This window comes from Lepidochelys olivacea (assembly GCF_965140295.1).
Source record: "Lepidochelys olivacea isolate rLepOli2 genome assembly, chromosome: 4".
Lineage (NCBI taxonomy): Eukaryota > Metazoa > Chordata > Testudines > Cheloniidae > Lepidochelys > Lepidochelys olivacea.
The window spans coordinates 66,092,611-66,107,087 of record NC_140414.1 but is presented as its reverse complement, the minus strand read 5'-3'; the positions used below and the strand labels follow the sequence as shown (position 1 = coordinate 66,107,087).

The following is a 14,477-nucleotide window of genomic DNA, read 5'->3' as shown; positions in this document are numbered from 1 at the left end:
AGAGTAATTTCCCTCTATGTCCACAACCCAGCCTAGATAGGGCCTCAATAAGACTGATTCTGCAAACATTTGCACAGAGGTGTGCTTGCTGGATCAGGGTTGTACTGTGCAAACTCCCTCCCTCTGAGGAGTTTAGCTTTAATAGTCAATAAAAAATACTATACAATTAGCCTCCTCTGTGATCTTGGCTGCAACTGCAACTTTCCTCCAGGATTTCCTCAGTCTTAAATCCCTAGTTCCCTATTCCCAAAGAGCTATTCCCTAGACACACACACACCCTCCCCCTCTCACAGTGACTAAGGCTATGTTTTAATCATGCAAAAAGAAAAGGAGTACTTGTGGCACCTTAGAGACTAACAAATTTATTTGAGTATAAGCTTTTGTGAGCTACAGCTCACTTCATCGGATGCATTCAGTGACTTTCCACTTAGTCTCTAAGGTGCCACAAGTCCTCCTTTTCTTTTTGCGGATATAGACTAACACGGCTGCTACTCGGAAACCTGTTTTAATCATGGTTATTTTTAGTAAAAGTCAAGGACAGATCACCGTAAACAAAAATTCACAGGCCTTTGACCTGTCCATGACTTTTATGAAAAACCTGCCCTGACTAAAACTTGGGAGGGAGCCACTGGTGCTCGGGAGGGTGGGGAGGGGATGGAAGAGGTCCGGGGGCGCCACTGGTACTGGGGGAGGGGTGGGGGCTGGCCTGGCTTCCTATCCCGCTCCGTGTCCCCGCAGCTCCTAGGCACCGTCCCAGAATGATGTCTGCTTTTTGGCAACTGTGTTGCACTATTCACTCATATTTAACTTGTGAGCCACTATGACCCCCAGATCCCTTTTCGCAGTACTCCTTCCGAGGCAGTCATTTCCCATTTGGTATGTGTGCAACTGATTGTTCCTTCCTAGGGAGAGTACTTTGCACTTGTCTTTATTGAATTGCATCCTATTTTCTTCAGATCATTTCTCCAGTTTGTCCAGATCATTTTCAATCTTAATCTTATCCTCCAAAGCACTTGCAACCCCTTCCGGCTTGGCATCATCCGAAAACTTTGTAAGCGTACTCTCTATGCCATTATCTAAATCACTGATGAAGATACTGAACAGAACTGGACTCAGAACTGATCCCTGAGGAACCCCACTTGATATGCCCTTCCAGCTTGACTGTGAACCACCGATAACTACTCTCTGGGAATGGCCTTCCAACCAGTTATGTACTCACCTTATAGTAGCTCCATCTAGGTAGTATTTCCCTAGTTTGTTTATGAGAAGGTCATACACGACAGTATCAAAAGCCTTACTAAAGTCAAGATATACCACATCCCCCCACCCACAAGGCTTGTTACCCTGTCAAAGAAAGAACTAGGTTGGTCTGACACGATTTGTTCTTAACAAATCCATGCTGACTGTTACTTATCACCTTATTATCTTCTAGGTGTTTGGAAATTGATTTCTTAATTATTTAACGCTATTATCTATCTGGGAACTGAAGTTAAGCTGATTAGTCTGTAATTCCCCGGGTTGTCCTTATTTCCTTTTTTTACAGATGGACATCTACATAGCCTGAAAGAATTCCTAAGGAGGAAGAAGTTGTAAGGCCTCAGATTATTTTGGGACCTGTTAGAGAAGTTTAAGCTGCGTAAGCTGCTTTGACTACTGTGAAACTCCAAAAAACTCCCTAAAAAATACACACACTGTGTATAAACTGGGGGGCAGGGGAGAACGGTGCAAGATGTAATATGACAAACCCAAGAGAGCATAGTGTCCCCTGCTCACTCAGTCAAAGTAGTGGACTTGGCTCACTCTATGTCTGAACTAAGCAGAGTGAGTTGAATCCCACAGCTACCTGACCCTGCACATACATTCACTATTTAAAGTAAGGTTTCAGAGTAACAGCCGTGTTAGTCTGTAATCGCAAAAAGAAAAGGAGTACTTGTGGCACCTTAGAGACTCTAATAAATTGGTTAGTCTCTAAGGTGCCACAAGTACTCCTTTTCTTTTTATTTAAAGTAAAACTGAGAATGAGGTGGACTGACTTCCTAAATTCAGAACGGCCCTGCCCAAATCAGAAGACTGAAAGTCCAGAAGAAAAAGTCACAGGCACAAGCAAACCACAGAAGGAAAGTCACATTTTTAAACAAGAGGAGGGGGGAGAGGGAGGGGAGGGTTGGTTTTCTGTGTTTTTTTTTTAAATTAAAAATACAGATTTGCTTTAAAATGGGGGATGAAGTATAGTTTTAAAAAAAAGGGGGTGGGGGGCAGCGCGGGACTTTATTAATGTCCATACTGTCATGCCTCTTCCCCAGGAAGCTGCTGATCCCCCTCTCCCTTCTACACACCCTGCCTACAGGTTTCTGCTGTCTTTCCTTTCCATCTTCCACCCTGGGAGTCTCCCCTTCCCTCCGTAGCTGCTGTCTCTGTTGACAGCTACTCCCATTCTCCTCTCTTTGGAAACGGATTATGCTAAACCAGCAAAACATATTCTGATTCCAGAATAAGAGTATCTACACATGGGAGTTTTTCTGGAATTGCTATTTTTCTTTAAATTCACACAGTTTTATTCTGGAATAACGGTCATGTGTACACAAGCTCTAAAGTAAGAGACAATGGGTCTGATCCTCGAATGCCTTGAATTCCTTCAAAGCAAGTGCAGTGTGTGTGCAAACGGTCACCATTCTGATACAGCAGCATTTTATTCAAACTTTGTGTAGCCACAAATAATTACACAAGGTTCAAAGCAGTGGCAAATAGGCCAATAACTTTTTAAAATCTCTGTGGGCTTATTTTATACATTATTAACATGCAGAAAAGGTCACAAATACTATTTTTTGAACTCTGCAGGTCACCTTTAAATTAATAACTATTCTAGGGAGCTTTCACCCCAATTGTAGGCACCATGGTTAAAAAAGAAGTTTAATCAAGCTGTAAATAAACAAACAAAGGTAACCATATAAACAACTGTTCATGCCAATTTTTTAATTTAAACTTTACCTCCCCCCATTTTGTAATTCCTACCATAACATTACTATGCCACTGCACAAAAACCAGACAATGAGACTGTTAAGAGAAAGTAAGATTGACCAGTAAGATTCACCTTCATACAACGTGAAATGTAAAAATCTTTTAAAAAACGCATCTCAAGTGATGCAACTTGCAGTCAATTTTTGAAAAAAATTCGTTTGTTAAAAACATATGTAAAGATTTTTTTAATATGTTTTTATTTGCATACCTGAAAATAAAAATACAAGTTCCTGTATTTCTAAGTTTATTAATGTTGTGTTTTTAAAAAAACGCATACTGTACCAGTGTTGGTGAAATCCGGATGTTTTGGATACTTGGAAGCAGTAAACAGGTATTCGCTAGCTGCTTGTTAGAATCTTCTGGAGAGGTTTCCATAGATCCCATTCCAAATACCTGTTGTAAAAACAGTACATTATTCCAACATTTGATATTTAGGTAATTATCACAAACCATGAAACTTCATTTTGTTAGTAAGACTCCAAGAAATCAACTAGTTTTTAAAATTACACTTCAAAAACAAAAGGTAACGCAGCATTTTGTGCAGAGAGTTCTACTCTAAAAAGTAATGACAGGTCTCTTTGTGCATTCATTCATTCAGACATTATGATGTACCCCTAATAAAAGGGCACCCATCAATGCAACATAAGTGTCTCCAAACAATTAAAAAAAAAAAGCAAATTCTCTGTCTTTCAGGCAATTTTAATCGACACATCATATACATGGATGTTGCTGCTGCTTCTTGTGAACTGCACCATGATATCAGACACCTCCAGCCAACAACTCTTCTATCAAAAAGAACATTTGGGGAGAACACACATTTCATGCCTTCTTTACACAGAAAGCAGCAAAAGAGGGAACTTGTTTTAAAAATTCCATGTCATCTTTAAAATGTATCATTAGACTTTGCTGTTCACAGACCACTGAGAAGAACAGCATGGGGAATGAGTGAATTCATACTTTTACTACTGATATTTGGCTAAACACAGTTTTCTTCAACGCCGCGTTAGCAGAGCAGGAGCACACTGCATGCAATGTTGTATCTTCACAACAGAATAAGACTTTTTAAAACAAGCTTAATATCTGCAGAGAAATGCAGAATGGAATAAAAACATGAGGGGATCATACAGCTGCAAGAGTTGAATTTTTCTGCATCTGGGATAATCCTCTGCCCCTAATATTAAGTCAGGTTTTATTTAAAGATGAATTTGCTGATTGTGTTTCAATAAGGTATTTATAGTTTCCTTTATCCAGCCTGTACATCAGAGCCAACCCATCAGCAGCCCCCAAACCTACATGGACCGTAGAAAGCAAAATGTGAAGTTCTCCTCACCCCCAGTGATGTCACAGGAGGGCAGAGGATTCATTAGTCTCTTCTAAAATCTTAGGTGCACACTGAACATGTTGAGAAGTGACTTTTCAATCTCTTATATTGCTTTCTTATTCCTCACCCCCCAAAACTTTTTTCAGTGAAGAGCCACATGCTAACTTTGAAATGTATTTTGATTACTGGTGCAAAGAGATGTCTTTGCTATACACCTCTACCCTGATATAATGCAGTCCTCAGGAGACAAAAAAATCTCACCGCATTATAGGTGACCGCGTTATATCGAACTTGCTTTGACCCCCCCGTTCTCTGTTCCATGACCGCCCCCTCCAGAGACCCCCATCCCTAATCACCCCCAGAACCCCAACGCTCCTGCTCCCTGGCCCCTGACTGCTCCGACCCCTATCCACACACCCCCGCCCCCTGACAGGTACTCAGCGGCAGCAAGCGGGGCAACGTGGCGCCAGCCCATTCCACTCCGCCATCTCCCAGCCACGGCCCTCTCTGCTTTCCTTGCCCCAGCCCCAGCCATGTCACTGGGGGGGGGAGGGGGGGAGGAGAGAGGTCCTGCATTCACCTGTGGCGGGAAGCGGAGCGCCGCGGCTGGGAGCTGGGGCCGGGCTGCTCCGCTTCCGGTGAGTGCAGGGGGGATCCCTGAGCTCCCCTGAGCGACACGGCTGGGGCCGGGGCAAGGGAAGTGGAGCGGGCTGCTCTCAGACCCCCGCTAATTCCCCGGGCCACTCTGGTACTGCGGAGCCCCCAAAAGTGCCCCTCCCAGAGCTCCTATCTCCCAGACCCTTGGGGGTGGGGGGAAAGCCCCTGACCACCCCCGAGACCCTCTGCCCCTTATCCAGTGCCCTGGCTCCCTTAACACGCTGCTCAGAGCAGCGTGTCGGAGCTTTACCACGTTGTATGCAAACCCACGTTATATCGAGGTAGAGGTGTATTTTAAGGTTAAAAAAAGTATATTCATCCTCGTTTTCCCATAACTCAAAATTATAGTAATGGATTTTCCATAAGGAACATTTAAAAAAAAATTTTTTACATACTCACTGAAATATAAATAGGGTATAGGAACATCAAATGTGTTTTATATCCTTCATGCTGTCACAGTGCATCATAACGCCTCCTGCACCACAGAAGTTATGCCTACCCTAGAGTTTGTGGCCCTGTTATAACTGGAGTTAAAGCTCTTACTTTATTCTCTTAAAGATGACGGCTGTAAAAATCTTTGCAGACTGATAAAATCTTGCTGTAAGTTAGTAGCTCCACTGAAATTTGTATGTTACAACCAGGAATGAATTTGGTTTAATACATTCAGCCTAAGTGGTGAGTGAAATGACTGACCATTTTATAAAACACCTTCCTACAACTTGTCCACAAAAGGACAAGGTGAAATGAGATGTATGAAGAGCAACAAGCCAAATGAATGGGAAGAGAAGCTGGACAAAAAAGTGAGATGATAAAATCAGCATATAGTATATTGTTCTTCTAGATTCCCTAAAAAAAAAAAAAACACCCAACCACAGTTCTGAGCCTCTACCCATGCCACACACCAATAATGTGCATTATCAGGTATATTTTTCAAGTTAGTTGTCCTACATCTCATTTTGAGACTTCTTTCCTACTGCAGTCTCAGGATGAGGGAGTGGGCAATGTGGTTCAAGTTGGTGTTCTTTTTTTAAATAATGGAAGAAAAGAATTTAAAAATTAATCAAAATGCAAAAAGAAAAACCCCGCAAATATGTAACTTCCCCTTTAAAATATTTTAATGTCAAATAAGTTAAGAAATTTGTGGTGAATTCTTCAGGTAACCAGATTAAGAGGAGCCTTCCGGTCACCAACCATCACTTACCCTTTTGTTTTATTTTTCAAGAAGCCTAAAACTGCTAAGATTTACCCCTTCCACCCTGTGAGACTCCACTGCATCTATTCACAAAAGAACCCCATTGTAGCTCAAAGACCACCTACACAGGACTCAGTAAGTCTGTTTCCTAAACACTTCTAATTTATGTTACATCCCAGCATAGTGCATGCTATGCTGCCACACGGTGTAGAAGCAGCTATCTGTGGCAGGTGGGCATGGACCCCAATCCTACAAACACACATGTGCTTAACTGTATTACTATGAGTAGCCCCAGTAATGAGAGTAACTGCATACAGTTGATAGTAACTGCCCAGTAAGTGCATACGTAAGTGTTTTTAGGACCAGGGCCTTAGTCAATGGCAAACTTTGCTCCCTTCATCCTGGTTATGTCAGGAATTCAACATATTTTCAAAATTAGATTTTTAAGTTAATGTCTTTAGATGTCATTTTTGAAGCACGCATCAAGTGAAAAGTTACCTGATATGAAAGTACTCCATGAGATGAGGTATTTATAAATAATGAACTTTCAATACTGCCTTCCTCTGTTGGCAGAAAGAGGACTCTGAAAGAAATTTTTCCCATTGCTGGAATCACCTAAAGAGACAACATAAAAGCCTGCTGCTCAATACAGCCAATTGCAGCTCCTTCCCTTTGACTTCAGCTATCATCAGACCTTTCTATACATGAATCCAGTTGCATGAACCCCACAAATGCTGGGCCCCCTCCTGCCAGGTACTGAGCACACTCAACTCCCAATAAAGACAAGAACTGAGAGCACTCAGCAGTGTGCAGTGTTGAGCCCAGAATTTTTAGAATATCAAATGGTCACTTTGGATTTTTTAACAGAACGATCTAAAAGCTTGTCCACCTACACAATACCGATGTCCAAGAACTTTTCAGCCCAACAATCAGTTCTCTGTAGTTCAGTACATACTGTGAAGTGAACCAATGCATGAGCTACATGATGCTTAATGAACTGAGTCACAGTTAAGGCTGGACATACAGTTTGGCAACTAAATCTGAGCCTAATTCATAAAAGCAGGATCAAGTTTATGTCTGGAAAATTCTAACTCGTCCCCATTTATGTGAGCCAAGTTCAAGCTTATTTGCTGAACCATTCATCCAGCCCTAGTCAAAATGCTGATTGGATATAAGCAAACGGGGGAAAAAATACCAGCATACCAGAAGAGGGTGAAATCTGGGCTTTGTCAAATTGTGAGCACCGCAGTGTACTTTTTACATAATTTAAATGTTCTTAAGCTTCACAAAGAGAGTTTTAATTAAACAATTATCTTGAAGTTTGTTATTTTTATAACTGCAATCCAAGATCTTTAAAAAGCATTGTATTGTAAATCTCCTTTATAAGGAACATACAGGACTATACTCAAGAGATTGAGAATCCAAGGCTATAAATAGCTTCAGGCCTTTCAACTACTGAACTCCACAGAAGCACTATGGTACATACAGTAGAGTGGGATTTAACCATCTTAACAATGACAAATTCTTTCCTTTCTCATCCATCATAAAATGAGCCTCTCTTATTGTAGGAGGTTGGATTCCCCCTCCTCCCCCCCCCCGTATAAAAGTGAAACAAAAACACAAGCTAACACACACAGAGAAAGAATGAGTTGGGGTGGGGGTAGCATGGAAAAAGAGCACAGAACAAAAACTTTAGGCCAAAATAAACATGAAGTTTTGGCACACCGCCACTACATAGTTTCCAAGAGTACATCAACACTCACCCTGCTATGAACAGGAGATACATGAAAATGTCTAGTAGCTGTAAACACTGAATTCACTACAACTTCTCTATCCCTACTAGGGTTGTAAGCATACAGCATTTTAGATCTGGGCAGTCCCAGTAACCTAAGGGAAAAAAACAAAGTATTACTGATTTTATAAACATTGGTAATTTGCAAGAAAAATCAACACATTTTGGTGCTATTAAAACGTTTTGATATGTAACAATTTGTCAGCTTAATGTATTTGAAGATTATGCAACCCAGAATTTGACCCTTTAAAATATAAAGAAAAATAAATTACATTGAAACTTATCGGTTACACATAGCAAAAACCACATACAGTCACTAACAGTTTGTGAAACATTATATACAGATTTCAGAGTAACAGCCGTGTTAGTCTGTATTCGCAAAAAGATATACAGAGTGGTCAGGCTGGGTTGTTTTTTACTTGCTGGGTACAGATTTTTGAGGAAACTAATAAATTATGTTTAAGAGAAGTAAAAGTCTTGCTTGGTCAGTTGACAAAATGATTCTTTTAGGCCATATATTTTTGGTAAGAAGTTTGAAAGCTGTTTCTGATGCAGACATTCTCTGCTTCTTCTAGAACATTCCTTTAGCTCACAAGGGGATTGTGCTTTTTGGTAATTGATGGGATAAAACTGCTAATCATTCTGTAAAAGCTTTCCTCTCGCCAAAACTTAAGCAGCACAGAAACCCTTACAGATTCTAGCAATGTTTGTTTTTTCAGAGATTTGATTTAAGTGTTAGTCTTGTCCGATAACAAGCCCACTCCCAGATCTACTGAGGCAACTTATCTCATTAAGAGGCCATCCAATGGTAAGAACCCATTTGGTACAGCTACAGTAATCACCTACAAATGCTGTTTACTCAATGTTCACTAGTTTCCTGTCTACAGTCACCCATTCTCCTTTTAAATTGTGTTCTACTCCCAAACCCTGCAGCTACCGTTTTCACCTGACCCCCAATGATCAATGTTCCTCAAACCCAGGAACTTTACTGCAGCCAGTGGTGAGTCATATTTCTTGTGATTTGGGAGGAATGAGAAGAGTATCTATGTACCTTGTCTATACCACTCTTTTTTCCTGAAAAAAATTCCCTTTGTTAACGCTAGCCCAGCTACACGAGTGGGACAGGAACAGTCAGCGTGCTAGCGTACAAAGATGTCAGCATTTTTACTACGACTTGCTCTGAGCCACACTGCTAGGTATCTGGAAGAAGGAGGGCTGCTGGGAGCCTGGACCCTGTATGACGATGGTCTCAACAGGACAATGTGCCTGGGGATCTTTCTAGGGAGACCATTAAGATGATTTCCTTCCTTTGAGACCCCTCTTGTAGGATCTCCCAAGGAAAGGAATGATCTGGGCTAATGCTCTTTCATTCCAAACTTGCCCCAATTTCGTGGTAGTCCTATTAATTATTAATTAAAACAACAATAATCTAAGATACTCACTGCATTCCAAAATGCAGAACCGAAGGATGAAAATGTAAAGCCTTCCCATTAGGTATCTTTGCTGAGAAGCTGAAAAAGAAAAAAAAAAAATTATGACTACTTTGTTGACATGCTATTTTGAAACTGAGGCAGACTGCTACCTAATATGCACAACATGACATTCGTCTCGTCATTGTGCTAACACTGATGTGCTCTCCTAATTTTACATCTCAGGTACACTGTTCCACAGACTTTCATACATTCCTCTGTAGAGCTGCATTATCCACACTTTTATAAGATTTCTATTGTGTGGAATATACTGGCAATCATGACAAGTGAAATTATGACTATAAACCAGGCTAAAATATTTCTTATGTGCAGAAGAGAATTTGGATTAAATCACAAGGACTGTAACACCATGCTTACATTATCCACAATTATTTCCAATAGCAAATCCTAGGTTTACAGATATTGCTTTAGCATCTCTTCTCCAAAGGTGTATTGAAGAAATAATGGAGTAACATGTGTTTCAGTTGTCAGTTTACTCTTCTCTGCACTCGGGAAGTTGACAAAAAAATTCCCACCAGTTCTTTCATATCTTCAGCTGCAAGTTACAGCCCTAGTGTAGACAAGGATTCCAGGTCTGGACCCATTTTCATCATTGTTTAAACTTTTCAACAATATTAAGCATGGTAGTGAAAACTGGTATGGACCCCAGAGCCTTGTCTACAATAGGTATGCACCCAGTGTTAAATATATTTTAGAAAAGTCCCTTACTGTTGATGCAGCCTTTGACTATGTCTACACTCATGTAGAGTACAAACACTGCACCCGCCCCCAAGCATGGTATAAATAGCAGTGTGGATGGTGCTGCTTAGGCCAATAAAGACATTCAGGAACATATGCCCTAGATAGCTCTCTACATGCTCAAGCAGTGCCTCTCTTTTCTACACCATTATTTTTAACAGTGTAGTATCCCACTGTGGGAAACTTTCCATGACAGAGTGAAAGACTCCAGCAGTGAGGAAAAGCTCTGGCGGGGAGAGCCAGCCAGGAAGGTTCCAGCAGCTCCCTGTGTTCGGAATGGCAGATGCTTTCACTGTCGCGCTTAGCTACACAGTGCAGTATAGCCACAGCCTGCCTTTCACCGCCTTGTGTAGCTACACATACCCTAAACACCTAGACAAGGCCTTTGTGTCACAGCCAGTGACCAGGTTCAGCCATATAGGGCAAAAGGCAGATACTTCGCAGAGGGTGCAGCTAGAGAAAGAGTAGCATCAATCTGAAGATACCAAATACCTGAAATGGCCCTGGGAATTATGTGATTTTAATTGTTGCAGTTTTGAAACAGGTTGGGATCAAAGATGGAAATTTGCAAATAGTATCATCATCCGAATCAATATTTATTATTTGTATCACAGTAGCACACAAAGTGATTGAGGACTTACTGTGTTACAAGCTGTACAAATAAACAGAAAGACACTCTGTGCCACAAAACACTATCAGATTTCAAACAAGGTGCCCCAAGTAAGTCACAAACAGTAGTAGGCAAGGAGGTGGAAGGATGGAGTTATTGATAACAATATGACATTGTTACATAGGTTTCTAGGTCCACACCTTCATGGTTCAAGAAGTTTAATATAAATAAATATGAGCTATCCTTGACTGCTATTCAGCCTAAACATCATTAACAGCCTTGAGAAAGAGAGGACAGTGGCCTTTTTAATTAGCTCAGGAAATGGATTTTATGGCATGCGGTAGGACAGTTCATTGCTCACCTAGTTCAAAATGCGTACTTGTAATGTTATTCTTGAATAGTCGCATATATTTATGTATTTATTTATTTCGTATTCCAAATTGAAACGAACAAAAATCATCAATATTGGTAGGAAAGAGAAACAACAACATTGTTACAAAAACTCAACTTCAACTCAGTTAAACCAAAAACTACTACTATCATTTTTCTTGGCCCTATCTATTTTTTTAACAGAAGACTAGAAAATGGCACCCACATTAGGGGGACTTAATGATTTTCTTCAACTGCAAATGTGTTCAAGAATGGACATTTTTTTTGCAACTGAAAAAGATATGATTTCTGCAAACACATTACACCACCGGTTCTTCTAGTTGTTCTATACTATCATTTCATTTAACAATTATTCAATTATCAAGAGTAGGCAAGGCGCAAGAGTACAACTAAAAAAAGAGAGACTGGAGGAGCAGGGAGAGGTAAATCCATTGCTTTTTCTGATTCTGTTTTTTAATGGGGAAAAAAGCACCATGACAAACCTCTGATGCAATCAATCAGTTTATATCCTGAGGACTACCTGCAAAAAAAAGGAATAGAGCCTTTCTAAATGAAAATATTTAATTCTCCACCATTACTGGGCATTTTTTAAAATCTTCTGGAAGCCGGCAGAGCACTGATTTCTATTTCTGAGATGAAATACAATTTGGAAAGGCCACATCACCAGTGCCAACACTGCTCCTGGCTGCTCCAGCTGCACTTCTGTCCAGACAGAGAACCCGACTATGGATGCCTCTACCTAGGTACTGGTGTGGATTTGCAGAGACTGTGGCTTGTATTTCCCCATCACAGAAAACCAGCCTGGGGAGACCATCCAATGTGAGAGGTGTCTACCTGCAGAATCTCTCAGGAAGCACGTGGGAGAGCTACAAGAGGAGGTAGCTAGGCAGAGGCAAATCTAGGCACATGAGGAATTCATTGAAAATACGCGTATGGAAATCTCCAAAGCTGAGGAAGCAATCCAGCCAGAGAAGACTTCAGTAGCACCACCAGGAAAGGAGGAAATGGCTCCTTCACAGGGAGGGAGCTTGCTGCTTGTTACTTCTGGCAGCTGACAGTGCTCAATGCCTGCTCTCAACCCACCATCCACAGAGATAGGAAAAAAAAAAAAAAAAGAGTATGCTGCCCAGGCAAAGAGGAATGAGGAATCTCTCCCGAACCTGGAGAAGGAGAAACTATGTACCCCTGAGGCTCTGACGATCGTGGCCCCACTTTTAAGAGAAAACAAAGGGTGGTGGTCAGTGACTCCCTTCTAAGGGGGATGCAGGCATCCATCTGCCAGACTAACCTGGCATCCTGGGAAGTGCGCTGCCTGCCAGGGGCCCATATCCAAGACATTATGGAAGGCTTGCCAAGGATCATCCAGCCCTCTGACAACTACCCTATGCTGCTTGTCCATGTGGGCACTAATGATACTGCGAGGTATGACCTTGAGCAGATCAGAAGTGACTATCGGGCTCAGGGTGTGAAGGTGAAGGAGTTGGAGGCACCGGTGGTGTTCTGATCCAGACTTCCAACCAAGGATGGGGCCCGGGTAGAGACAAACAGAACCTGGAGGTGAACCACAGCTACACAGATGATCTCGCCAGGGGCGCTTCTGCTTTTTTAACATGGGATGCTGTTCTGAGAAGGTCTGTTGCGCAGAGACTGGGTCCACCTATCGAGGAAGGAGTATCTTCGGATGCAGACTGAGGAGGGCTTGAAACCAGGTTCGATGGGAGCAGGAGACAAAAGTCCATGGTAAGTCCAGAACATGGAGACCTGGGTGAAGGGTCAGAACCTGGAGGGAACACAGGCAAACACAGCAAGGACAAAGGAGGGAATATGGAGGAGAAATCTAATGAACATCTTAGTCCAGTGGTTTTCAACCTTCTTTCTTTTGCAGACCCCTAAAAAATTTCACATGGAGGTATGGACCCTTTTGGAAATTTAACTTGTGGTCCATGGATCCCCATCATAGAAATCTTAGACTGAAAACTGACTGAATAGAATTTAACTATAAATGTTGCACATGTTCAGCGCGGCATTTGATGCAGCATGAAAAAGGGCATTAAACTGTGGGCTTTTATGGTAACAGCTACACTTCTGGCTTTTGACCTGTAGGTGGGGGTATTCACATACTTTTGATTGATCAGAAAAACTGAATGCCTTTTCTGGGATCTGAAACTTTATTTTCATAGTCACCTTTTGCAGACTCAGACATACTCTGCGGGGTCTGTGGACCACAGTTTGAAAATTAGATCTCTTAGATATCTGTATGCTAATGCAAAAAGTATGGGGAATAAACAGGAAGAACTAGAAATACTAGTGAGTAATCACAAGTATGACATAATTGGCATCATAAAGACTTGGTGGGATAATTCACATGATTGGAATATTGGTACAGAACAGTACAGCTTGTTCAGGATGAGTAGGGAGGGGAAAAAGGAGGCAGTGTTTTGTGTATCAAAGATGTATACTCTTGCACGGAGGTCAAAACGGAAGTGGGAGGCAGACGTGTTGAAAGTCTCTGGATAAGGATAAAAGGGGTAAAAAAAACAAAAACCAACCACCAAAAAACCCCCCACGGGTGATGTCACTGTAGATGTCCGCTATAGACCACTTAACCAGGAAGAAGAGGTGGATGAAGCTTTTTTTAAACAATTAACAAAATTATCCAAAGCACAAGACTTGGTGGTGATGGGGGGGACTTCAATTACTCAGACATCTGCTGGGAAAATCATACAGCAGGGCACAGATTATCCAACAAGTTCTTGGAATGCATTGGAGACAACTTTTTATTACAAAGTTGGAGACAGCAACTATTAGCAACAGGCTATTCTAGATTTGATTCTGACAAATAAGGACAAACTAGTTGATAATTGAAAGGCAGCTGGGTTGAAACTGCTCATGAAATGTCAGAGTTCATGATTCTAAGGAATGGTAGGAAGGAAAATAGCAAAATAAATATAATGGACTTCAAGAAGGCAGAATTTAGCATACAGCGTATAAGCAGGTACGATCCTGTGGGAAGCAAGTCTAAGGGAAAAAAGAACTCAGGAGAGCTGACAGTTTTTTAAAGAGGTATTAAGTGCACAAGAGCAAACTACCCCAAAATGTAGAAAAAATAGAAACTATGGTAAGAGACCACCTCTTGGCTTAACCAGGAGATTTTCAATTACCTGAAACTTAAAATAGAGATACACAAAAAATGGAAACTAGGTCAAATTACAGAGGACAAATGTAAAAAAAAAAAAAAACAAGCACGGAGAGAAAAAATTATAAAGGCC

At 41.3% G+C, this 14,477-nt stretch overlaps 1 protein-coding gene across 4 annotated transcripts in view; it reads right to left on the bottom strand.

Annotated features, from left to right (window-relative positions):
* The window catches only part of TMEM131L (transmembrane 131 like), a 127,627-nt gene that overhangs the window by 54,162 nt on the left and 58,988 nt on the right, over nt 1–14,477 (bottom strand). For 3 of the 4 annotated variants that reach the window (XM_084626925.1, XM_084626924.1, XM_084626926.1), the window contains exons 4-7: nt 9,423–9,491; nt 7,952–8,075; nt 6,687–6,803; nt 3,301–3,411 (exon numbers count right to left, since the gene is read on the bottom strand). In XM_084626925.1, the coding sequence (XP_084483051.1) occupies nt 3,301–3,411; nt 6,687–6,803; nt 7,952–8,075; nt 9,423–9,491 (421 nt within the window). The remainder of the gene's footprint in view (nt 1–3,300; nt 3,412–6,686; nt 6,804–7,951; nt 8,076–9,422; nt 9,492–14,477) is intronic. The other variant, XM_084626927.1, reaches the window with a different exon arrangement.